Source organism: Marmota flaviventris, chromosome 1 (assembly GCF_047511675.1).
Source record: "Marmota flaviventris isolate mMarFla1 chromosome 1, mMarFla1.hap1, whole genome shotgun sequence".
Classification (NCBI taxonomy): domain Eukaryota; kingdom Metazoa; phylum Chordata; class Mammalia; order Rodentia; family Sciuridae; genus Marmota; species Marmota flaviventris.
The window spans coordinates 177,697,047-177,724,440 of record NC_092498.1 but is presented as its reverse complement, the minus strand read 5'-3'; the positions used below and the strand labels follow the sequence as shown (position 1 = coordinate 177,724,440).

At 39.0% G+C, this 27,394-nt stretch overlaps 2 protein-coding genes across 8 annotated transcripts in view; one reads left to right on the top strand and one right to left on the bottom strand.

The window, feature by feature from the left end:
* Oxnad1 (oxidoreductase NAD binding domain containing 1) overlaps positions 1–26,895 on the bottom strand; it is an 84,788-nt gene extending 57,893 nt beyond the window's left edge. For both annotated transcript variants that reach the window (XM_071619375.1, XM_027923160.2), the window contains exons 1-6: positions 26,608–26,895; positions 21,181–21,331; positions 19,687–19,813; positions 19,390–19,453; positions 8,584–8,690; positions 4–145 (exon numbers count right to left, since the gene is read on the bottom strand). In XM_071619375.1, coding sequence (XP_071475476.1) covers positions 4–145; positions 8,584–8,690; positions 19,390–19,453; positions 19,687–19,805 — 432 coding nt within the window. In that variant the 5' untranslated portion in view covers positions 19,806–19,813; positions 21,181–21,331; positions 26,608–26,895. The remainder of the gene's footprint in view (positions 1–3; positions 146–8,583; positions 8,691–19,389; positions 19,454–19,686; positions 19,814–21,180; positions 21,332–26,607) is intronic.
* A 215-nt stretch (positions 26,896–27,110) lies between these two features.
* Positions 27,111–27,394, top strand: part of Dph3 (diphthamide biosynthesis 3) — a 46,476-nt gene continuing 46,192 nt past the window's right edge. For all 6 annotated transcript variants that reach the window (XM_071619367.1, XM_034636769.2, XM_071619359.1 and 3 more), the window contains exon 1: positions 27,111–27,353. In XM_071619367.1, the coding sequence (XP_071475468.1) occupies positions 27,246–27,353 (108 nt within the window). In that variant the 5' untranslated portion in view covers positions 27,111–27,245. The remainder of the gene's footprint in view (positions 27,354–27,394) is intronic.

Sequence of the window (27,394 nt, the reverse complement as noted above, 5' to 3'; positions counted from 1 at the left end):
TACCTTATTGTGAATCCAGAGAGCAGGCGGGTGGTTTGTATATTTCACTGCCAATTCTATCATTCTCTCTTGCTCTAGCAGTCTGGGACTTGAGCATATTGAAAACCCACCAACTACAGAGACTCCTGGAATAAAGAAATCAATCCTAAAAGAAAAGGCAGATAAATGATTACTGTTGAAGCAATTTTAAAAAAACAGTCAAACAAAATAAATGAAATCGACAAAACTTTAGTTAACTTGACCAAAGAAGAAAAAAGATAAACTACTAAAATTAACAATAAAAAGAGTGGCTGTTATCAATCTTACAAAAATAAAAAGGAACATAAAGAAACTATATAAACAACTGTATATCAAAGATAGTTAACTTATATGAGCTTTTCATCTTCCTAAATAGACACAACTACCAAATATAAATCAAGAAAAACAGAAAACCCAAACAGATCCATAAGAGGTCAAAGGACTAAATCAGTAATTTTAAAACTTCCACAAAGAAAAGATCAGGTCCAGATGACATTACTGGTGAATTCCAAACATTTAAAGAATACTAACCTTTCACAAACTCTTCCAAAAATAGAATACTTTCCAATACACTCTGTGAAGCTACTAGTATTACCCTGACACTAATCAAAGATACTGCAATAAAACTACAGACCAATATCCCTTCTGAATAAAAAAAAAAAAAAAAACTTTTTTTTTTTAAATCCCATGAATACAAGGTTGATTTAATTTTTGAAAACAATGCAATACTACTTAATAGAATAAGGTACAAACCCCACATGATTATCTTACTAGATACAGGAAAGGCATGTGATAAAATGCAACACTCTTTCACAATAAAAACACTCAAGATACCAGGAATAAATGAGAACTTCCTCAAACTTAAAAAGGGCACCTGCAAAACACCCATGGCTAACCTTATATTTAATTATGAAAGGCAGAAAATTTCCTCCCTATAGGAACGAAACAAGGATATTTACTCCTACCATTTCTACTCAATACTGCACTAGAGGTTCTAGCCAAAGCAAGCAAGAGAAGAAAATATGAGACATTCAGATTGGAGAGGAGGAATTACGGAGGGTGTCATCTCATACATAGAAAACCCAAAAGAATTCACTAAAAAGATATAATTATTAAACAACTGCAAATTAGGTTGCAGTATTTCAGTATATAAAAAAAAATTTCCATACACTAGCAGTGAACTATCCAAATGTGAAATATATTTAAAAAATCCATTTGTAATAGCACTTAAAAAAAACCAAAATAATTGGTAATAAATTTAACAAAGACTTGAAAACTATAAAATGTTGAAAAAATTAAAGATTTAAATAAATGGAAAGCTATTCCATGTTCATGGATTAGAAGATTTAATATTGCTAAAATGGCAATACATCTCAAATTTATCTACAGATTCAATGCAATAACCTTACCAAGCCCCCACCTGGTTTCTTTGCTGAAACTGACAATTTAAAAAAAAATTCAAATGGAAATTCAAGAACCCAGAATCATTAAAACAATCCTGGAAAAGGATAAATTTAAATGACTCAGACCTCATGATTTTAAAACTTACCACAAAGTTAGAGTAATGAAGACATGGTGGTATTGGTTGGTGTACCCAATGCCAGATATGAAGATCAATAGAAAAGAATTAATAATCCAGAAATAAACCCTTAAATTTATGGCTTGGTTGGTTTTTTGTTTGTTTGTTTGTTTGTTGGGGTACTAGGGACTGAACTCAAGGGCACTCAATCACTGAGCCACATCCCCAGCCCTATTTTGTACTATTTAGAGACAGGGTCTCACTGAGTTGCCTAGTGCCTCGCTGAGGCTGGCTTTGAACTTTCGATCCTCCTGCCTCAGCCTCCCAAGCCACTGGGATTATAAGCATGAGCCATTGCACCTGGCCAGTCAATTCATTTTTGACAAAGGTGCCAAGATAAATCAATGGAAAAAGAATAGCTTATTCAGCAAATGGTACTGGGACAACTGGATATCTATATGCAAAAAATAAAATGATGTAGGGACATCTGTCTCATACACACATAAAAGTGGAGCACAGACTTAAATATTTAAGAGCCAAAATCATAAACTCCTAGAAGAAAATCCAGGAGTAGATTTCACAGCATTAGTTTCCTAGATATGACACCAAACCACAAGGGTAAATCCAAATAGAGAAATTAGACTTCATGAAAGTTAACAACTTTGTGCTACAAATATGATCAAGAAAGTTAAAAGACGACCCACAGAATGTGAGAAAAGATTTTAATAATACATCTATTAAGGGATCTGTATTCAAATTATATAAGGAACTCCTCTAACTCAGTAATAAAGAAAACCCAAATTTTAAATGAGCAAATGTTTTAACTAACATTTCTTCAAAAACAATATTAAAAATGCTAGTAAGCACGTGAAATGATGTTAAACATCATTGGTCATTAGGAAAATGTAAATCAAATCCACAATGATCTACCACTTCATATAAAATAGGATGGCCATAATCCAAAGGACAGAAAACAGCAAGTTTCAGTGAGAGTTTAGAGAAATCGGAACCCTTATACAATGCTACTAGGAATGTCAAATGGCATAGCCTTTAGGAAACATTTTGGCAGTGCGTGAAAATGTTGAGTTACCTACCATATGGCCTGACAATTTCACTCAGGTTCACACTAAAGGGAAAGGGAAATATATGTCCATTTAGAAACTTGTACACCAATGCCACAATAGCCCCCAAATGGAAACAATCTAAGTGTTGATTCAACTGATGAATGGATAAACAAAATATATTCATACAATGAAATGAAGTACTGCTATATGCTACAACATAGTTGAGCCGTGAAATCATGGTAAGTGAAAGAAGCCAGGCAAAGGAGTCACAAAAAGATCACATAATCTGCCAGACACAGTGGCGCATGCCTCCCATGCCAGCAGCCTGGGAAGCTGAGGCAGGAGGATCACAAGTTCAAAGCCAACCCCAGCAAAAGCAAGGCGCTAAGCAACTCAGTGAGACCCTATCTCTAAATAAAATACAAAATAGGGCTACAGATGTGGCTCAGTGGTCGAGTGACCCCGAGTTCAATCCCCGGTACATCCCTCACCAAAAAAAAAAAAAAAAAAAATCACATAATCTATGATTCCATTTATATCAGTGTCCAGTGAGACAGAAAGTAGATCCATGGTTATCTAAGGGGGCAGGAATATGGGAAATGAATGGCAATTGGTACTGGGTTTCTTTGTGGGATAATGAAAATGTCCTAAAATTTGATTAGGCTGATAAACAACTGTGAATATACTAAAACCCAGTAATTGTACTCTTTACATAAAATTTAATGTATAAAATTCACTTATCTCAAAAAATGCTTTTTAAAGAAGTACAAGGAAGGAAGCACAAAAACACTTTTGCTGGTATTTGCCAAACTTAAATCGGCTGACGTGGCTTTGTGTCATGGCTTGTTTCTCCTTTTCTTCTAACCACATCTTACAGCCTAAAACTCTTAGGAGTTTTAAGCTTCCAATAATTCTATGCCACAGAAACCCTTTTTGGTGCAGATTATAGGAAATGCAACAAATCTTGTAAAAACGACAGAAAAATGTATTAGAACCCAGCACCAAGAAAAATTCTCAACCCCATGTCTAGGAAGATTTAACACCCATTCTAGGTATTTCTCTGCCATCAAGAACTGAAAGTATCCCATTTCCATTTGTTTTCTTACACACAGCTTATGTGAAAAGCACAAGAGGCTTTCTATCAGTTTGGTCTATGACCTTAAAATATATTTTACTCTAATCTACAGCCTTAGACATTTGCTCATTTCTGATAGTTTGAAAAAAAAAAAAACAAAACAACAACAACAAACCAGCTCTATTCGGGCACAGTGGTGCACGTCTGTAATCCCAGTGGCTCAGGAGGCTGAGGCAGAAGGCTCACAAATTTAAAGCCAGCCTTAGCAACTTAGTGAAGCCCTAAGCAACTTGGTGAAACCTTGTCTTTAAAAAATAAAAAAGCAGGGGATGTGGCTCAATGGTAAAGTACTGCTGGGTTCAATCCCCAGTACCCTCCCTCCCACCCCATCCCCCCAAAAGGGCTCTAGATTGGAAGTGTTCCAGGAAGGGCCATCTCACCTACTTCTACCTATTTTCACTTGACTTTTCTCTGTGAATACTTTAACTTCCCTTTCATTTGGGGCAATATAAAAACTATAAACACTATAGTTCCCATTTGTTAATGTGTGCTATATAGTTCCCATTTGTTAATGTGTGCTATATGCTATCCGAGAGGAGGTACATAGTGTCTATACTATATCCACATACACAAATAAAAAACAAACAGCTACTTTTGCTGCTTCATCTCCTGAACTACAGCACCCTCTGCTGCTCGATGGTGATAAATTCCTTTTCCTTAGATTACTAAAAAGGATTGATCCCTTTCACCTTTGGAAAGCTACCTTCGGAGAAGAAAACAACTCCTAAATTAAAAGGTACAAAAAATTCAAATTATATTAGAAGTCCCATATTAATGTATTTAAGAAAATATGCACATTACATATTTCATAAAACACCTGTCCATAAAAGAATTAAACTTTAACACATACCTTTAAAAAACACCCTTTGTAGGATTAATCACTCTAGGAACATGAGCAGAGGCATCTACTATGTATAAGCAGAACTGAGAAAAGGGATCCAGGTGTGTAGTAAAGCAACACATTTGTGTCCAACTTTGACAAAGCAGGCAGCTAAGTCCTAACCACAGAGGTGATCCCAGTGCTCAGCACACAGGGCATGCCAACCATAGTCAAATGATGATATTTATGAGATCCCAAACTCTAGTCCTCTGCTACAGCACTCAAAGCTCCTCACCCACCTGCCTACGACAGACAGCACTGCAATGGGAGGTACAGAAACTAAGGGTATCTTGGTTCCTGCCCTCAACAAATTCATTCTAATGGGAAAGAAATCACAAAAATACAAGTAAGTGGGATTTGATAAAATATTAAGGTAGGGAGACAGATCAGAGAAGGGGTAGTCAATACCACCAGGAGTGAAGGAATTGAGAGAAGAAGCCACTTAAACTGAGTCTTAGAACAAGTCAACAGAGGACGGAGGCTAAAGAGCCAGGGAATGCACTTTCTTTGTGTAATTGTGTGAAATTCAACACTGCTGCATCCAGTTGTGTAGTTTGTATGCTGTCAACAACACAGTGACCCTACTCAAGGGTGGGGTAGTAGTTCCCAAAGTTGCTTTCTAGCAAAGAAATTTATATCAGAACTAAAAGTCTTTTTGCTGCAAATATGCTTTGGCCTTGCTTCCTCTTGGGCATCCTCCTTTAGACAGCCCAGAACGGACTGATCACTGACAGCACCATCAGTAACGTCATTTGGCAGTGTGCACTCATTCACCCTCTGACTTGGCCCACAGTTCTGTAGGCAGAACCAACATCTTCCCTGCAGGAGAACTGGCCAAGTAACTAAGAATTGGAATCTGACCCCTGGGTTTCACCAGCACAGATAATCTAGCTGACTGGGTGAAATACTAATTATTATGGTTTGAATATAACATGTGGTTCAAAAAGCTCATGTTTGGCAGTGCGGAAATGTTCAGAGGTGGAATGATTAGGAGAGCTATAACCTCAATGGTGAATTAATTCATCTGATGGATTGATAATCTGAATGGATTATTGTGTGGTAACTATAGGCAGACGGGACATTGCTGGAGGAACTGACATTGGGAGTGTACCCTTTGGGATTATACCTTGTCCCTGGCTCCTAGAGTGAACAGTCACAGTCTCAGTCACTCTCTCTCTTGCTCTATTTGCTTCCTGGCTTTCATAAACTGAGCTTTCCTTTGCCATGCCTTTCCACCACAACGTTCTGCTTCACCTTGAACCCAGAGCAACGGAGCTGGCTAACCATGGATTGAAACCTTTGAAACCATTGTTTTTATCAGGTATTTTAGCTATAATGATGATGAGCTGACTAGCATACTAACAAAAAATAATACCAAACTAATGAAGTTAATATTAGCCACTGTGAAAAAACACTTAGTATCCCAAACAGGAATACTATTGCTCCCTATTTAAAGATGTGAAAACCAAAGCCCAGAGAAATGTGGAAAAGGCCCACATCAGACCTAGCAGGTAGGTAGTCTTCAATATGAATTGGGCAGTCTCCAGAACACGAGGCCATGATGCCTCCCCCTCTGGGGATGGATCCCATCCTCAACAGTGCAGCCACTGAAGAAGGCAGCAAGTGGAACAGGGCAATCAAGATCTTGTATGAGGACTGTTAGTGCCACACTTCAGCCCTGAGAGGGAGTGCCAATCTTTCCACAAATAGGGAAGAGCAATGACAAGGTCAAGAGCAGGACTCACCAAGAAGGTACTTGCTAATAAGCAAGCTGTCAACCTACTGGTAAGTGGAGTCCAAGAGCTATAACCCTGCTCATAGGAAAGATATTTTTGAGATGGTTTCTCCTTTTGGCCTTTCTCTCTGGGTTGACTTGCTAGAACACAGTGCAGTGTGTTCTAGCACTTCTCTCTATGTGCTGAAGAAATCTTCATGGGGATGTGTAGCCAGAGCTCAAATTGGTCATGGACAACATTTATTTATTTAAAGTTACTCCTGGAACCTCATTCTGAGAGTTTGGCAGGTGTCAGGAGCTGTCACTCAAAAATTCAGAGACGTGGGACAATGGCCCAATCTCTCATCCCAGAGATAAGCCCAACAGCAATCCTCTCTTCACCTCAAGCAGCTCTCCACTCTGATCACCACTGGCTGGGAGGCAGCCACATCCTAACTCCTTTCACTAATCCTTGCCTTCTCCAAGATGCCACATGGACGTTACTACTAACCCGTTCATCTAAGAAAACCCTAGAATACAAACCAATCCTAGCAACAGCAAAGAACAGGTGGACAACACCAATCTATGCAAAATGGCCATTGTGTAATCATAAAGTCAAATACCAAAAAGAATTCATAACCCCAGATATATAATAAATCAACAGTAAGGGTGAAGTCTTTTAAAAGGGGAGGGTTTGAAGGCTAGACCCACAGCTGGGAGGAAAAGGGTCACTGCCAATCAACCAGTGATCACCATCCCCTGTGTGACTTCTGAAGCAAAAGTCTGAGACACACACTAAAACCAGTTCTAATGTCAGTGACCAAATCCATTTATTGGAATGGAATACCGACCCTGAATAATTTTCTCTTTGGAATCACAATGGGACCCCATTTCTATATATATGGCTAGGGAATGATGACATTTTTCTTATCAGAGAATTGCAGTTTGCAAGAGCTAATGCACTTGCAGGCACACCATGGTGGAGCATTATAACCAAGGCTCAGGCTTTTTCTACCCAGGAGACTGGAGTCAGAGTCTTGGAATAATTCAGAGTTGAAGGCATGGAGACAATGCTATGCACAGGACACAAACACTTCCACAGAAAGGAAATATGGAACAACAGATCATTACAATTAAAGTTTTCACTTTTCAACGTAATAACTGCTAAACCATTTTTGAAGGGTAAATATGTTGCCCACCCCCAAAACTGCCAAAATGGATTTAATATGTATCACTGAACATGTGCAAAGATTGCAGTAAATTGCTTCACAAACGCAAATTATTGCAATCAGCATCTTGTTTTCTAGTTCTAAATTCAAAGGCAAACTATTAACACAAGACTGCTAACTCTTGCTATTATCACACTTGCTATTATCACACATCCTCCTCCTAACAAAACCACATCTCCAGATGGACTGCCAAAATTAGTCAAGTGACTCCTAAGAAATACTATGGAGATTGACATACCAGAAAACTCATTTAGAAATGAATGCTTTATTTAAATAAAGGACACACACACACCCAAACACACCTTTCCTAGGGAAATACAAGTTGCTTTATTTACAATTCAACTTGAATTGCAGCTCAGTGAGGCCATTCCAAGGAACAGTGGGACAGCTGGCCTGCTAGCTTGTCAGCATACTGATTAGTCCTCAGAGTGGAATGGAACAGACTTAAGATTTGTGTGTGAGCTGGGCCTGACTGGGGAATCCTGTGAGTAAATTAAGCAAAATATTTAAACTTAACCCAGGCAAGGTATGAGTAACACAGGAATTCAGTCAAGAGGATGGTTAGTTCTATGACATAACTGGTTATTCTTTTCAGACGGCTTGGTCAACTCTGTATTAGACATTAAAAAAAGACTTTTGGAAATGTACAAATCCCCAGCAACACAAAACTCAAGCAGATTAGATGACTGCAGTGTATTCTATTAGGATGCATTCCTGAGGACATAATACTCAGAGCTGTCAATTCCATGGACTAGAACTAGCTTCTTTGTTTGAAACTGGAAAACTCAAAGCGGTTTCCATTATATGATTGAGAGACAGGGCCACAGGGTCAAAACTGAAGTGGGCTCAGGCTAAGAAAAGAATTAGATTCTCCATACTAGAAAAGGCACACCATGAACAGAAATAGCCTAGAATTCCTCTGTGGGAATGGGAACAGCTAGCCACAGAAGTTGAAAAGATAATCCCTTCAATCTGATGACACCTTCTTAAATATACACCCTTGAAAAAAAGAAAAGCCACTTACCACTGGCCAGCTTTAAAGGAAAAGTCTTTATCCGCAACAAGCAAGCGGAGGCTCTTCACTGAAGGCGACTCACTGGCAGCTCCACACACCTTAGCCGCTGCCACCACCTATGGCCAGAGATAAGCTGTGGCTTAGGTTAGCGTGTACACAGCCTAATAGGCAACCAGGGGCTTTCTGAGAACTAAGATTTTTTGAAGTCTACAAAGATACTGCTTTCGAAAATCATTCAACCAGGTAAAGTATACTTTGCTTTGGGTTTGTCTGCCATCAAGTGAATAAATCTTAAATAACTTCTTTTTGAAAGACATACTATAATATTAATCTTATTCTACCTACTAAAAAAATCATCTTTTAGTGTGGTTGTTTAACCAGCATTTGTCTAATGAGTATATGTCACATGCCATGCACGAAGAGCACTGGGGATCAGAACCCATAAGCAACCCTGCCTAACCTCTAAATGCTCCATTACAACTGCACAAAATGAGGCCCACTGTTGCTCTGCAATGTGTAGAGTCCATGATGAACTAATTTCAGAAATTAAAGACAAGCACTAAACACTCTCCCCTTTTCTAAGCAATTTTATAGAGTAACTGTGTGTTAAATCTTAATAGAAAAACTGGGTCTATACTCATGTTTTTTTGTTTAGTTCTTCTAATTTATATATTATATTTTACAAAATATACACATTTCAAGACCTTAAAAACAACAAGTGCAACAGAAAGAGCCCTTCCCTGCAATTATCTCTAGTTTCTGGTTTCTAGAAATTAGTTAAAACTGACCAGCTCAAGAACTATGCAACCCTCAACTTCAAAATATCTCTATTTGCTCATTCTTCATTCCATTTTGTGTTTCTTTTTTTCTCTTCCTCCTCTAAACATGCAATATCTTCAAAAGATAAAGAAAGACAATAAGACTCTTTCTTCAACCTCTTACTTGGGTTCAACTCCACTTGTGGCAGCAAATCAAAGCAGCAGCAGTTGACCAAATGCAATCCCCTCCTTGGAAGGCAACCTTCACAGTTCCATCAAAGGGTGCGCTGGAAAACCATCAAGGTCAATGAACCTCCCACCCTAATTCTAGTTCATTTTGGCCCTTTTCTACAATAGGTCTACCAGGTCTAATCAAACCATCAGTGGGAGATCATTTTAAAAAATCCACTCGACAATTCTCATGTTGGATGGTCATCTCTCTCGCCACCTCTAAATATCTCCTAAAATATCTTCTTTCTTTCTCCTGAAAAATTCCTTGCCTCCCTTTTTCTGTATCATTGATGATCCTTTCTTCCTTGTCACTTGGAGATCAAGTCATGGTGATTTGATTTTCCATGACTGCCCTTCTACTAGCACTCACCTCTACTAGCACAACCTAGTCCCACCTACCCCTCTGAAATACTGCTCTATCCGCAAACATCAGTCCTTTCCATCACATTCAATTTCCCTCTCTCTAGTACCTTCTTGTTTCATCAGACATGATATCAAATGCCACTGGCTTGTCCTAAGCATTCAGCAACAAAAGCAGCAGCAGAATATGACTCTTAACAGAAGGAACTCTATAGTTACACTGCTTGGTATTTAATCCTGGTGCCACCACTTAGCAGCTGTGTGACTCTGAGCAGCTTATAGTAACACCTATGCCTCACAGTGTTACTGTGAGGACTAAATGAGATAATACATGCAAAAGCCCTAATAAGACTTAATGCAGGTGGGCAGTGTTAAGTATTCTAATGATAATGTGTGAATATTTGCTTATATTATATATTATGCTTTATTAATATATGTGCCACTGCACATTCCCAAGGGGACCACTCACTTGGATGACAACTGTGCAGTGTGGTGGGCTTGTACCACACTTACATCCTATCAATTATTTTGCAAGTGCAAACTTATACGCCATACTGTCTTTAAGATACTTTAGAAATCTTGTCTTCCATTCCTTCCTCTACTGAGATGATTGGTTCTTCTTCACCCTACAGAAACTCCCCTTTTCCTTGATGTTTCTTAACCACAGGTATCAGGCTTCTGTTTTCTTGTAACTTCCTCCCAGGTTAGTCAAGGTCTTCCTGCAAAAGCACAATGTTCAGTCTCAGTTCCAACCCTCCCTGATCTCTCTGAATCTAGTACTTTCCATCCTGAAACATGTTCCTTGCCTGGGCTAGATGACAGTGAACTCTTTAGGTCACTCCTGCCTCTCTGACCTGGTCCCCCTCCATTTTTATTTCTACTCCACACTTCAGTGGGAGCCTTCCCTGAAGGGCCTCACTCCTCTCCCTCTCCCACCTCCAGGCTGAGGCCCTCAGCAATCCCCAGGTCCTTCCAAACCCCTGCTGACTTCTCATCACCACTTTTCTGCCAATTCTAGGATCACATCTATACCACCCAGGGTAACAATAGTCAATACCTGAGGAACCTTTACCTTGGATATATACCAGATGCTGTTAAATGTTTTATGCACATTCAGTTGATATGAATAATCATACTGTATCTCAAGAGACAATGTTGTTATCCTTCACCTTACAATGAGAAAACTGAAAGGTTCAATACTTGTTCAAGATCATTTAGCTAGGAACTGCAGAGTCAAGATTCAAACCCAGGTTAGTTGGCCCTTAATCAACTGGCAGCACTATCCCAACAGTATACTCAAGAACAGAATTAAATTCACCATATTCTTTGCTCAGTTCCAGACACCAGAATCTTGTGCTTAGAATGGGGATGCAGAGATGGAGAAGATTTCCTCGGCACTCACAGAGCCCTGAAAAACCATATCCTTTCCACACCAGGATTTCAATTCTGGATCCCTCTTGGACTTGACATGGTCAAATCTATTTTCAAATGATATACAAACTTTGACTCTAGCATTCTGTCCCTAGCACAAATAAGCTCCATGAATTCATTTCTTCTTTTCTTTCCCCTGCCCACCCCTTCTGTCATAGCTGATAACTTCTTTCTTTTCACTTTAATTGCTATCTTGGCTTCCTTCTTGTGTTTCTCAAAGCAGCCCAGCTCAAAATTCACAAAGGGGCCAGGGTATAGCTCAGTGGTACAGCACTTGTCCAGCACAGCAAAAACAAAAACCCAAAAACCTTCAACGGCTCTACCACACAACTAAACAAAAAACTGAAACTAAAAGGCCTAGGAACTCGTAACAGTTTAAGTTCCTTGAGCTCCTCCTTCAACGGCACCTGACATCTGTCCACCTCCAAAACTCTTCCTGAGTTACTCACAGCATGCACCACACTGAGTTCCGTCAAGTCCTATCCACCCCTGCATGTCCTGCACAAATACTCTCCCCTTCCCTGAGGTCTTCCTTTTACACTCCACCTTCTCAATCCTCTCCCTAACAATACAATGTATTGCCTATCTTATTGTATTTAGCACATACTAAATTATAAATACTGATGAACATGTCTTTTCATCACAGATCACCAGCCTCCTGAATTAGGTACCGAATAGAATACATCTCTAAATCACCTCCTTAGATCAAACCCAGGGCCCAACATGTAGTAAGGCTCAGGAAATATCTGCAGAATGAAAGAAAATTTAAAAGTCCCTTAAAATTTGTTTCCAAAACAAAGGTTGGTAGAAATTCTGGAGCATTTTGTTGCTTAAAAAGGGGTAGCTGGGCTAGGGATGTAGCTCAGTGGTACAGCACATGTGTTAGGCCCTGGGTTCAATCCCTAGCATGACAAGAAAAATAAAAAGGGTGGCGGGAAGGGGGTCAACACTACAGAGAATCCAGATTCATGTTCAAAAATGTGGAAGAGGGCAAGGTCTGTATCAGAAGAACTGATATCTTCCTGTTTGCTACACATTCTAAGTATCTAATTTCAAAGACAAGTAATGAGAATTATCACAAGTCTCTGTTCCTTCCCTTTTATGTTTATGAAAAAGAAATGTTATTTCAAAGATATTATTTTCTTTCAGTTTAATAATTTGTAAAAACAGAGCCAAGAGCTAGATTATTTCATTTCTAACAGCTTAACTGGCATCTGTTGGATTCACAAAATGAGATATGCATAAGCTTTAAACACATCCACAAGAGCCACCTGGTGGCAAGGAAGACTATGTTATCCTGAATGTTAGCTGTGACATGTAAGAATGCTCCACAATAAAATGACAGACTATGTGAAATGAAATAATTAATCATTTCTCAACATCCAAAATTTAATGAAGGTAAGAAAGCTACACTGATTAAGGGATAGTTTCATTTAGATAGTGTCTAAGACCAAAACTCTTCCCAGATGCATTACATCCTTTGGTATTAATATGAACAGTGATGTAGATATTGCTATTCATCTTAATAATCTGAAAAAAACTGTCATGATTGAAATACAAAATGCCTTGCACAATTCATGATCTTAAGACATGTCTCCCTCTCACAACTGTATTTTGTTTAATACATATATATATATATTATACACACACACAAAAGTATTTCTAAAACCGAGGATTAAAAACATTAATGAAATCTTTTCAAAGGCCACATATTCATTCTGAAGTTAGTTCATACAATTAGGATCTGTAATTGTGGCTCTTGTTATACACCACCCTTTTGCTTCTATTGAATAAGTAAAATATAACGGAGAAACTGTTTTAACATTGGTATTTGCTCTTATACTTAATGGATCGAAGGATTTCACAACTAAAACCTCAACTAGCCATGTCCTAAGTTAAAACACATGGCAGGAAATGAAGTTTTCCATAAAATAACATTTAGACTCTTCTACTGTTCAATAAAATAACAACACATTTGCCAACTTTCACTGTTACACATTTTTAATGCTCTGACCGAGTCAGCATCTAAAAGGAAATTCCATCACATTTATTTTTAAAAAGTTGGTTTTATGGAGGATATTTTGATGTTACTGCTCATGCAAAAGTCTCTGTACAGGAAACAGGTCTTTGGAAACCTGATTGCCTTCCCCTGTTCACTCCTGTTTAGCTGTTTTCTAGCTTAAATATTTAGAAACTTAAAACAAAGTTGGAGTTCAGAAAAATTTCAGAATTGAGGGAAACTAATCATTGAGAACAGACATTATTTAAATGGTGTCAGAATACCAATCTGATTCGTAGGACCCTGATTAAAAGGCAATTTTACTCAAGTGATTTACTCACAAAGACCACAAAATTCTCCATCATGTTGTAGTTCTTAAGTGGCTTATGTTAGTCAACATTGTGCTCTAGCATGAAGGGTAAACGGCCTTACTTCTCCAGAACCTTCACTCCAGCAACCAGCCATTCTTCTGCATCGCCCTCCTGGCTCTCCCCCAGACTACAAGTAAGCTCTAGCATCTCCCATCTCAGACATCAACAGCAGCAGGAAACACGTAGAGATGAAAGCAACTATGTGCCAGGCACGTCACATATTCAATTTTCACAACAACTCTGGAAGTAAGCTCTTATTATCCCCACTTTACAGAGGCACAAACTGAGGTCCTAGAGCCAGTGAGTGGCAAAGATCTGAATCCAAGAACTTGTTTTGCTGCTTCTCAAAACCTAACAAAGAAAAACAAGTCTTTCACCCAGCTATCACCCCATTTCTCTGCTCCCATTCATCAAAACCCTTCAAGAGTTATATATGTTTCTGTCTCCACCTTCTTACCTCCCATTCTCTCTCCAATGCAAACCAGCCATGCTCTCACTCTCAACAGCATACTAAGGCCAGTCATTCTGACCACTCACTCCCCATTCTGGCAAATCAGGTGATGACCTTCCAGCAGAACTTAGCAGAGCTGAGCACTCCCTCCTTAAAACACTGTCCTGGCTTCAACAACACTGCTGATTTCCCTCCTGCCTGGCTTCCCCCTCCTCCATCAACTTTGCTGGTCCTTGCTATTTTCTGTGGCCTCTAATTACTGATATAGCCAATGCTGAGTCCCAGGCCCTCTTCCTCTCTATATGGCTTAGACTATTTCCAGCAGTGAACTCCAGATTCATATATACAACTGCCTATTTGAGTTTCCATTTCAAAATTAACTTTCAATACATAACCATTTTTTCCTCCCAAATGTTCTCCCTTGTTATGAAAACTTTTAAACATATATAGAAGCAGTAAAAATGGTATAATGCACCTCCATGTACTAATGGCCCAGAATCAATAGTTATGAACTGATTAAAAAAAAACTCAGTTAATCTTATGTCATTTGTAACTCTACCTGCTTCTCCCCACCCCACGTTATACCCAAACTGAGCTCCTTCCCTTCTCCAAACATGTTGTTCTCCATTATGTGAATATTTGCCACCATCGTCACATTATCTCCCCAGATTATTCAAATCCCAAAACCTAGAAATCACCTTGGTTTCTCCTTCTCTAACAGCCACCCACCCCCTGTGTGAATCCCACTGGTTGTACCTCTCCTGCTCTCCAACCTACCACCACCACCACCACCAGCATCTCTCCTGAGATTATGTCAATAGCTTCCATCCTGGCGTCAAAGCCCAACAAAAACCCAACACTCGACCAAGCTAATAAATTACTCTTTTACAATGAAATAAAATTCTTTCTCGCTTAACACCTTCCACTGTGCTCAGAATAAAATCCCAAGTCCCTATCCAAGCCCACAGTGATCTGTAGGTAGGTCCTGTCTACCTCTTATCCTCTCATATACTTACTCTGCTCTGAACTTGCCTAGCTTATTCCTGCCTCAAAACTGTGGCATCTGCCAGGAATGCTATGCACATGGCTGGCTCTTTTCCTTCTTCAAGTCTCAGCTCAAATGTTAAGCACAGATTTAAAATGGTAACTCTGCTCTGGGCCACTATTGCCTCCCATAATCCTGTTTTATTTCCTTCATAGTGTATATCACGTGACATTCTTTGGGGTATTCACACCACAACAAAGCTCCTCTAACAGCAAGGACCTTGGCTGCCTCATGCACTATTATAACCCTAGTACCCTGAACAGTGCTGGGCATATGTCAGGCACTCAATACATGTTGGCTGAATTTAAAATAAAAATTCATTTTACTTGATTAGGCCCCTTAGGGAAAAGAGTTTTACCTCTTAAATTTGCTTCATTTACTGAACAAAAATGTGTCAGTGAAAAGCACTGCCACAACATTTTAGAGACTACCCAGTTTGGGGACATAAGCAGCAGTAGTTCAGGCAAATTTTGCTTTCCATAGCTTCTATTTGTAAAGAACGATAGACTATATAAGCACTATCAGTTCATCTCAAGATGAATATTACCACCATTCCTGCTTCAGAAAGTGGCTCATCAGGCAGTACAGGTAATCAGCTACAGTGGGATTAATGCTTGCTTATTCTACCCAATGAAACAAGTATTGAGTGTCTATAGCATGTCAGCACTGTGTAAGATAATGTGGTTACAGAGCTACTAAGCTATGCCTTTCCCCAAGGAGCCTCTATTTCCTTTGTGGGCTCCAACTCAGTGACCTGTACACTACTAAGAGCCACAGGCCAGCTGCCAGAGGGCCAGACTGTCTATCCTTCCCTGGGAGTTCACAAGAGCTTATGGCCCAGCCTGCCTACAGATCCTACAACTACTTTAGATGCTAGGTGCCCAAGGTCCCTCTCTACCACCCTCTGCTTTGTCACTGAGGACACTGTGGTGAGGCTAGGAGTACCAAGCACTGCTTGTCCCAGCTAGTTAATCTTCAAAAGGTTCTTTGACCATCAAGCTCTGATAATCAAAGCAAATTAGGTATAAAACTACAGAAAAAAAGTATTAAAGAGATGTGCCCCTTCTTCACAGAGGACCATAGAATCTCCTCAAAATACGTGAGTGATGATGAGCAGAAAATTGTAAAGGTTAAGGTCAGGACATAATCCATTCTCCTACTAGGCAACCCCTCCCACTCAAACCCCCACTTGAGCAAAACCACAAGTCAAGCACTGGAAGACCAGCACTGGGAACCATAGGATCCTCAAAAGCCTCCACCCCAGGAACCTGGCCCTTTGGCTTTACTGACTATTCACCGTACCTCAGTAACTCTCCCTTTTCTTACGCCCAGTAACATGCTGCTCAACAAAACTCTGCCCCACTTTTTTGTTTTAAGAGCTGATTTGATTAACAAAGATCTGAGTTCAAGAGCCGGGTTCTCCACTTCCTTGAAGAAGTTCTTTAAACTCAGGCCAACAATACAATTTAAGATGGGACAATTCTGAGAGTAAAAGGCAGTACTACTAATAATTACTCTAGGAATAAAAGGCATAAACCAATACTATATCAGACAAATTAGAAAACAGGATAATCCTATCTAAATAGCTGAGTCTTAATTCCCTCACCTGTGAAACAGGAGTAAAGACCCCTACACCTGTCAAGGTGGTTGTGACAAGCCAAGTATCAACCTACTATATAATTAAATGCTTTGAAAATCAAAAGGCAACAATACACTAAGGCTTTGTAGAATATGAAAAGGGCTTCTAAAAGCAAACTGATGGTTGCAATAAAATTGTTTTTTCCAAAATCAATTAGGTGCATAAAGTCATTTCTTCAGACCAAAGCACCACTAAAATATGAGCACAGGGATCTGTATCATTTTCAATGCCTGGCCCCTAGCTCAGTATCTGGCATATTTCCAAACAAATGCATAAGAAGTTTAAAAATTGTTTTCATTGCTAAACTCTCCCAAATTGATAATAGCATACACCTTACTCAGTGGCCAATACTCTGCAGTCGCCAAATACAGTGACTCCTCTAGTAAAATGTTAGCCTTACCTGAACAATTCTTACAATATTTACAATATTTCTACTCTTATAATCTACTCTTATATTTCTACTTATTTCTTATATTTCTACTCTTATATATCTTCTTTACATTTCTAACGTTACCCAGACTGCTTATTCTTTGGTTTGTAAGGGGAAAAAAAAAATGTGAACTTCAATACAATCAAATGTCCTTCAATTCAGAGTCCAGCTTTCTATATCAACATGACTTCAGACTGGTTACATTTAGAGTCCAAAGTAAGAAGCACTAATATCATAAATTGTAATTCCCCAGATTTTCCATAGGGAACACAATGTCCAATGCTGAAAGAATATTTCTTAGCAAATGACTGCTCCAATCTTTAGTTACTCCCAGAGTGAAAACAGGATCCTCTGGCCTAGAAATTCTATGCTGGAGCTTTCCTTTGGCCCTGGGAGAAGCTGTAAGACATCTCCTGAGCAAGGTTTCCTCTTCTGTAAAATGTGGATGGCTTCCTATCCTTAGGCTACCTCGTGAGCTTGAGGTGAAGAGCATATGGACCTGTGGGAGTTTTGTGCAGTACAACTGCATTAAAGGCAAGCTCTGTTACAACCCAAGGTCTGTTCATATCAAGAAGTCCAAAACCATGCCCTGCTCTCTGGCTAGGAATGTCTTGAGGAGGTGGACCTAGCTTTTCCTCAATTCCTCTCATCTCCCAATTCTCAGTCTATTTAGAAGAATGGAAATTAGAAACAAAAGAGAAGAGGAACTGCCATTGGAAAAATCCTTTCTCTAAAGTAATTACTTGATTAGAATTTTAATCCTATAATTTTCTGATATCTGAGCACCAAAATTTTCAACTTTTCAATCAAACTATTAGAATTTACATGAATTTTCTTTGTCCTAAACTTCCAAAATCACCCCTACCCCAAAGTCCCAATAATTTTGTCCTATAAAATTCTAAAATGACTACTCTAATTCAGGGACTGGCAACCATTACATATAGGACAACTTTGTTTGGGAAATCATGTTTTATTAGAACTGTCACACCAAATTGTGTACATATCACGGATATTTTCACATTATAAAGATAGTTTGGTAGTTGTTGTACTTGCGATTTTATGTTATCCAATATAGTATAGTCAAACTTTGTCAACTTGTTCTTAATTCACATGAGAATTAGTGCTAGTAGTTGTAAATGAAACAATACAGACCATAAAGCCTAAAATATTTGCCATCTGATCCTTAAAAAGTTTGGCAACACTTCTCTAATTTATCTACCTCAAAACTGACAGGTAAGAGCACAGTCCAAGCCTCTCAACCAGTTTTCAAAAAACAAAACAACACCATGAAGCTGAATGAACAAACATTACCCTCAGTCCATCCCAAAGCAATTTTCTGAAAGCAGAATTAAATTAATTTAAAGTAGGGCCTAAACATTACAGAATCTCCTTCTATTAACACTAAAACTACTAAGCCAATACAATTTATGATCACATTCGTAGAAGTGTAAAAAAAGCTTTTTATTTTTAATAGTTTAAACAGACTCCTAATACTAAGCTAAACGTATCTGAATATATGAAAAACACTCAAAAGCGCAAAATCAAATATCCCATTTATGTTTTTAAATGAAAATAGTTACTCACTGAGGTAAAGGGTGAGGATCCTTTAGTTCTCAGCCCTTGACACCCCTTCAGGTGGCAGATTAACTCTCTATAGTCTGAATATGGTGGAAAAACTGTACACCTTCCTTTCTCAGATGTTAATGCTTTCTCCCTTGATGAAATAGGAAGTGTGGTTCTAAAGTATGGATGAACAAGGATTTGGAGACACGGTGTCCAAAAAAAAAAAAAAGAAAAAAGAAATGATAAGGTATTCATAAAATATAGACTCTCTAAGTAGTTCTATCTCTAAAGTAACTCTAAACATCAAACCTGTGAGGATATTTCCCTTAATGCTGCCATACTCCAGCCTTCAAAAATTAACCCATTCATTTCAAGCTTAAAGGAAAAATTGAAGACTTTTGTCATCTTTTCAAATTATTTATCATATATCCTTAGAAATTTTAAGAAAAATAACAAACTTGCCTTCCCCATAAGCCTGTCATAACCATGCACAAACTGTCCAACCAGAAAAACCTGTCATGCCCAAAAGATACAGACCTCCCGGCGAACGACACTTGCAGTTCTCTCCAAGTGATCAGTTTTCCTTTTGGATTTCATTATGCTTTAATAAAAAGTAAAATTAGGTTATTAAGTATTATCCTCATAAAAATAATAAATTATTTTCCCCTGTAATATCACAGTTATCCAAAATACAACATATTATGGATCCTATAAAATGGTCAGAAGTTTAATGATCTATTAATGATAGGCATATTTAAGCCAAGATGCTGCCTCTTTCTGGAGTCTGATATGCTTCACGCAACCCTCAGCAGCTCTGAAGGCTTAATGACTCACCTCGTGAAAGTAAGGGGGCGAGAAGTGCTGGATGTCAACTTCGAAGCAGCAGCCCGAGTGCAGACTGCTCCCACATAGCCTCGCAACAACCCAGAAATCAAGAAAGCAGCACAGGCCATGGTACTTCCTGGGCAAACAAAAGAATGAAGTTTAAAATTATTTTAAGAAAAATTGGGGAAAAATCAGACTATTTAAAGAAACAGTGAAAAAGAGTTTCAATCTGTTGGTACAGTTATGAGTTGTTCAGTTAGCAAAGGGCCTGACTTTACCTGACAATTTTTGCAATCATTCAGAACCGATTCAGTGTAACTGTACAGCATGTAAGTATGTAATTCTTGATGCTAACAAAACAGTCATGCATCACTTAATAATGGGGATACATTCTGAGAACTGCTTCATCAGATGATATTGTCATTATACAAACATCATATAGAACTTACACAAACCTACACAGCATAGGTTACTCAACATGGCCTCTTAATGCAATCAAGAAATGCAGTAACCATGAGATAAAAGGCTGCTGCCAGCATAACACAGCATATTGCTTTATAGTAAACTTTACAAGTAGCAATACAAGAGCTAGGGTTGTGGCTCAGCAGTACAACACTTGCCTAGCATGTATGAGGCACTGGGTTCAATTCTCAGCACTGCATATAATAAAATAAACGTCAATTGACAAGCAGCAGTACATAATTATACATGCTATACTTTTATATAAGCGACAGCACAGTAGGTTTGTTTACACTAGCATCATCACAAGCATGAGTAACATGCTGTTCTGAGATGTTACAAAGGCTTCAATGCCATAAGGCAACAGGAAATTTTCAGCATTATAATCTTACAGAATGGAAGATATGGTCATATATATAGTCCTCTGAAGACAGAATCATGCAGCATGTGGCCGATTTGGGAGATCAAAAGAGAACATGTATGCAGACACAAGCTGCAAAATTTGTTTACTCTATTAGTAGCCTTTTTGGATATTTTCTAGTTTGGGATATTCTGAAAAGTATTCTTATATGTTTTGGTTTTTAAATATTTGAGAACCTCAGTAAATTTGTCTTTCTCTTGCACTAATTTCTGGCAAGAAATATTAAAGAATTGGATGGTGCTCATCAGGTCAAATACAGTTGTCAGTCTACTCTCTGGGCTGGAGCTCACTCAGTGGTACAGCACTTGCCTTGCAATGTGTGAGGCACTGGGTTCAATCCTCAGCACCACATAAAAATAAAAATATTATGTCCATCTTCCAACTAAAAAAAAATTTTAAAAAGCCCAATGCTTCGTAACTAGTCTTTAGATAAAAACTCTTCTTGCCATTGTATGATGCAGCTTGATTACAAATAAACATGCCATGGGCTACTTTTTTCTAGTAAATGGAAAAAAAGCATAAGGCCTTTTTCACCTCATGCAATATTACTAAATGTAGTTTCTCTCCTTTAAATGTGCTAAACCAAAAATGATTTTTCATCACCAAAAGAAGGTGAAACTTACTTTAGAAGTCCATGAGATTTTAGGAGTCATTCAGGATATGGCTGGTTCACTGACTGACACAGTCTGCCACTGGTATTACACTGACATCTCTGGATGTACACTGGCTGGACCATGGAAAGTTTTTCCTTATACTGACATTCTCACCAAGTTCCTGTGATAACAGGGACAAGGACAACACGTAAAAACAATGATTTAGGAAACTGAGAAAAAGACCTAGTAAGTATCAGTTGTGAAAGGAAAGGCTCATTGTAATCAGAGGCATGACCTCACAGCAAGGCCATTCTCAATTCTTCCCCCTCATGGTTCTACTTCTTTTTTTTTATCTTATTGCTTCTCTTGTTCATCCTCCTGCTTAGATACCCACCTCCTTAACTTAGGATACCCACCCAACTGTACCATACCCTATACTGTTTTCATCCTGCCATCTGTTGGCCACCTGCCCTGTCTGGCCACTGGTGGTTCCTCTTATGGTTCTGCTCAGTTTGAGATCCTACCATACTGAAAAAAGTACAACCACAGTCACAGGCTAAAATGACAGTTAGATGTCACTTGAGATCAGGTTCTCCAATTAAATTTAACTGCTATACAGTTAAATATAAAATATTGTTCTGCTGTTTTAGACAGCTACTGCTAAAATAAATTGTCTTTACGATAGAATACATCTTAGTGACTATGCTGTTTGAATAGACTACTTCTCAACTGGAAGCAAATTTTAATTTTTAAAAGCTATTCTCTTAAAATTCTAAAATTCTGTAATCATCATCATGACCAAGAATGCCACCTACTGGTAAATAAAGTGCATTTTTAAAAAATATTCAAAGTGCCTTTATAAGTTTTTAATGCCAGTCTTTAGAATAAGGTATTTAAAAAAATTACCCACTTTTACCTGTCCAAGGATTTTACTCACATATCCAAAGGGTTTAATCAAAGGAGATCAACATATATTAAGTAATTTCCAAAACTATATAATGAATATTCCATAGATGTGTATATCCTCACAAACTATACCAAAAATTTGTAACTATTTCTAAAACAGAAAAATTATCATAAATGATAAAACTGATATCCATAACGAAGTACTAAAACAAATTACTGGAAGGAACAGGTTAAATTTAAGATTTGAGACAATTACAGTGATTTCAGTTCAACAAATACACTCAGTTCATTCAACAATTCCAGGGATGCCAGGCACTATTTGTCATGTCATCTCCTTGGAGATGGAGTAGGTAAGTGGGGGAATATCAGGGTAGGCCTCTCTGAAGTGATCACACTTGAGCTGAAACCAGAACAATTAAGAGGCAACTAAGCAGATGTTAAGGGCAGAGCATTCTGCCACAGGGATAAGCAAGAACAAAGGCAAAAACAAGGGAAAAGTCTAGCATGTTAAAGGAACCAAGGTCAGTGACACCAGAGAGCAGTATAGTTAACATTTTAGGCTAAAATTTAATAATCCACATGAGAATGAAAGAAAGTTGAGCAAGTAATTGAGACCCAAATCACAGTAGGCCATGGCAAATGGACTTTACCCCAAGTCACTAGGAAGCAACTGAAAAGTTTGAATAAATCAGGAGGACATGATCCATTTTTAAATGATTACCCAGGTTGCTGTGTGAAGAATGGATTATCCAAGGGCAAAAGTGGAAAGCAGAAAATATAGTTAGGAGGTTCCAGTCTAAAAGTACGGTAGGAACTAGGTGTAGGTGTGGTGGCGCACTCCTGTAATCCCAGGCACTCAGGAGGCTAAGGCAGGAGGATCACAAGTTCAAAATTTGTAACTATTTCTAAAACAGAAAAATTATAATTTTTTTTTTTTTTATTTTAAAACTGATATACCTACTCCATGTCCAAGGAGATGACATGACAAATAGTGCCTGGCATCCCTGGAATTGTTGAATGAACTGAGTGTATTTGTTGAACTGAAATCACTGTAATTTGTCTCAAATCTTAAATTTAATCTGTTCCTTCCAGATTAAATTAAATAGTTGCCCAGCATGGGCAAGTTAGTGAGACCTTGTTTCAAAATCAAAAATAAAAAGGGCTGAAGATGTAGCTTAGTCGTAGGGTGCCCTTGGGTTCAATCTCCAATGCTGGGCAGGGGGAGGGGGCATTATGAAAGGATAAGAGCTACAGAGATGGCAGAAATAGATTCACATGAAATTATTTTGAAATTAGAGCCCTACAACTTGCTGATAAATTGGATGAGATATGACAGCAGCAAATGCAACAAGAATGCCTCAAAGACCATGAATCCCCTGCAATGGGGTAAATTTGAAGACCAATCTGGCACTTGTCAATTCAGAAACCTAGATGTCACAGAGGAAGCAATGGGACTCCAGGGTTGGTAAGGAAAACTCAGTGGTATACAAGTGGTATGAGGAGTGTGCCTGACTTTGAATCAGTGGAACTAGGCTCAAATTTGACTCCTTCTTGCCCTTTTCCAATTTGGGGCAAAGCATCTTTTACCATTTTAACAACACCCACATTGCTTCACTGGATTGATGAAATGAATAAATAAAATAACACCTGTGAAGTACTCGGTAAGCAAGAGTGTTAATACAAAATCCTTAAAAACTTAAAAACCCCCTTCTCTTTGCCAAATGACCTACAGAAGTAGTGATTTGATAGTGCCAATAAACAACTCCCCCTGGCCTGATACATAACAGCAGTCATCAAATACAGTTTGTTACACAGTTATGACCCAGTTCTAAATCTGATATTATACTAAGAATTTTGGTCACTGTTACTTTCCATATAAACAATGTTAACATTTATGGTAAAAGATAAACTTGTGATCTCAAATGACCATAGCAACAAGCAAATCTGCTTCTGTCACTCTCTCAGGGTTCAAAAATGTGTATTTACAAAATGTGTCTATTCCTTTTTAGGAATAAATGTAAAAATCAATAGTCACGGCAATGTTTTCTTTAACTACACTGGGTAAATAAACAAAACAAAAAATGAACATACATCATGTGCTTCACTATGGTTTCTCTTTGTTCACAGTCAAGCTCAAACTGGTCAGAACCACAAGAGGAACCACCTGTGGCCAAAGGGGATGAACAACAGGTGGTAAGATAAAAGCAGTAATGGAAGGCCTAGAATAATCCCCTCCATCTCCAACACTAGGTCTCAGAGGAATCAGCATAACCAAATCAATGTTTGTTTCAACTACCCTGCTTGAAACACCATCACATCATAAATGGCATTGCAGTTAATTAAGAGCCTAAATTCTAGGATCAGAAAGATGTGAGTTGTCACCATGGCTCACTGCAACTCACTAATTTGCCTTAACCATCAGGTTTCCCAATGTTAATGATACCTATACCTCAATGGGTTGTTTTAACAACATAATGCCTACAAAAGATTTGTACAGTGCCTGGCACATGTCAACGACCAATAAGTGGTGTGTTGCTTTTTTCCATTTTAGATAATTCTTAAAGTTATAAAATTACAAAGAGAAACTACCTGACATCCCCTGTAACTTTTAGGATTTTAACCTAAGATTTTAAGATGCTCCAGAAAACTGGTATGTTTTGGGTGGGTTTTTTTCCTTTTTTTTGGGGGGGGGTAGTGGGGATTAAACCCAAGGGTACTTAACTACTGAGCCACATCAGCCCCTTTTTTATATTTAGACACAGGATCTCTCACTAAGTTGCTTAGAGCCTTGCTAAGTTGCCAAGGCTGGCTTTGAACTCTCGATCCTCCTGCCTCAGCTTCCCAAGCAGCTGGGATTACAGGCATATGCCACCATGCCTGGCAGCAAACTGTTTTGAATAAGTCCAAACTGCTTTCCAAAAGGCCTACAAGGACTGTAATTCTAGCTCAGTAAAACAGCATGTGCTTAACTTGCACATGGCCCTAGGTTCAATTTCTAGCACCAAAGAAAAAAAAAATTATATATATATATATATATATATATAAATAATATATAATTATAAATGAACCTTCCAATTTATGCTTCCTATAAACCAAAACATGACTTGCATTCATTTCGGTATATTCAAAAGTGGCTCATGTAAGAATTAAAGAAAGTTCTGTAATCAATGGAACACTTCCGCCTATCTCCAAAAGACTATCTGGGAAGTATTTGTGTCTAAGTGATCCCAAGAGCAATCACACAGCTGTGTGGGCTTTAATGGGATTTCTCCAGACACACCTGAATCTCCAGTTAACCCTCAACAAGTTTTAAATGTTACCTAATTGCTGGGTAGATCTCCAATTTAGCAAAAATTGTTTGTGGAACCTCTGAAATGACTGTCTACCAACTCCATTAGTGTCCTTCTGGAATTTTCTCCCAAAGACTTCTCTGCCTTCATGTTTTCAAGCTTTAAAAGAGCTTGAAGACACACAACTGTAATCCCAGCTACTCAGGAGACTGAAGCAGGAAGATCTAAAATTCAAAACCAGTGTGGGCAACTTCCACAGACCATACCTCAAAATTAAGGGCTGGGGATAAAACTCAGCATGAGAGGGCTTGCCTATCAGGTATGAGGCCCTGGGTTCTATCTTTAGTACCACAAACAAAAAGTAAAATACAAGGGCTAAAATCCAAGCAGAGCTTATCCAGTGTGCATAAAATTGATAACTTCATGGAAACACTTGAGTGTAAGTACATAAGCATAAGGATGTATTAAGTATGTGTTATGAAAATGTGAAGTTTTATTTGATTGCCAAACCAAGTGAGACTCGATTTCCAAGTAAAAGAAGAATGCTAGTGAAAGGGATCTTGGAATCATCTCTAGCCCAATGTTTTCTTGAAGAGAAATGGGCCTGAAGAATGTAAATCTCCAACCAGAGCTCATTTGCAATCGAGTCAGATTCTAAGTCACGATCTTCTGGTTTTCAACAGTGCTTTTTCAACACTGCATTCCTTTTCTATTGGTATGTGAATAACCGCCTAGTAATGGAGTAGTACCCCATTGTGAGGGGGTGGTACCAAAACAGGTACTAGCACTATTTTCAAAGACAAACCCCTTTTTTTTGTCATTCAGCTTCAGGATATACGCAGGCCTCCTACTGATAATCTTACGTATCCACAACGTTCCTTTTACAAAGAAACTGGGGTTCGCATTAGTAGTCTGTTCCTGGGCTTTGGAGATGGCCAGGCTCTTCATTATTTCCTAGGTAAGTGAGGTTAGTCAAGATGCCCACTCTGTACCTCAGTTTAAAGATTAATAAAATGAAAATTTAAACCCCCAGGTTTAGTGGGAGAATTATACTTTGCTCAATATCTGGCACATAACTACCAATAATAAGAATAACAACAATAATGTTACTGTTACTACATATCATAGTAGTTAATGATGTTATATGCCTGGCAAATATATAACTAGAATTCAGTCCCTGCCTTCCAGATCTTGGTCTTCTCAGCAACACAAAACGGGATATTTGAAGATGTCTGGGGTGAAGGAAGAGGCGAGTATGTACCTGCGCCAGGAGATATAAGTTGGGCTTCGCCCTGGGCTCAAGGTCACTAGCTGAAGCGAAATTCCAGAGAGCTGGTTGTCTGTCGCCCGTGAGGGGTAGAGAGCACGCTGAGCTGCTCCTACCGCCGTCTGGAACCAAAGCGACGCCCTCCTCTTCCTGAGGGCCAGGTGGGTGAAAGCTGCAGCCCTCAGCGGACCGTTTGAGACCCTGAAGTCAGCGACGAGCTGCACACTACAGCCGCCCCGGACACCGACTTTATAGCCCAGCTCCAAATTCCACGCCTCCGCCGTGGAGCCTCCGAGGTCCACGGGGTGACGTAATGGCAGCACGAGCGAGCCTTGCATTCTATTGGTGGCTGCTGTCCAATGGGAGTAGGGCTGCGCGACACTGCTGAGCAGGAAGCGCCATCTTTCCAGTGTCTCTACCTGTAACTCAATCATCTCCATGGTGACCGGGACCCGGTCACCCATTTGGCGGCCAAGGCCGGAGTCGCGTCATTGTCTATGCGCCGGAAGCGGTAGTTCCTGCCCCTGTGCGTGGTGACGGCGCGGGGTCCCAGCCGGCGTTCGGGAAGTTAGACCAACAGAGGCGTTGTCAGACGGCTGGGGCATCTGCCCTCTGCCGGCCCCAACGACCCCATGGCAGTGTTTCACGACGAGGTGGAGATCGAGGACTTCCAATATGATGAAGACTCCGAAACGTATTTCTACCCCTGTCCATGTGGGGATAACTTTTCCATCACCAAGGTAACTTCAGGGACCCGCGCGGGGACTCACTAGAGTAGGCG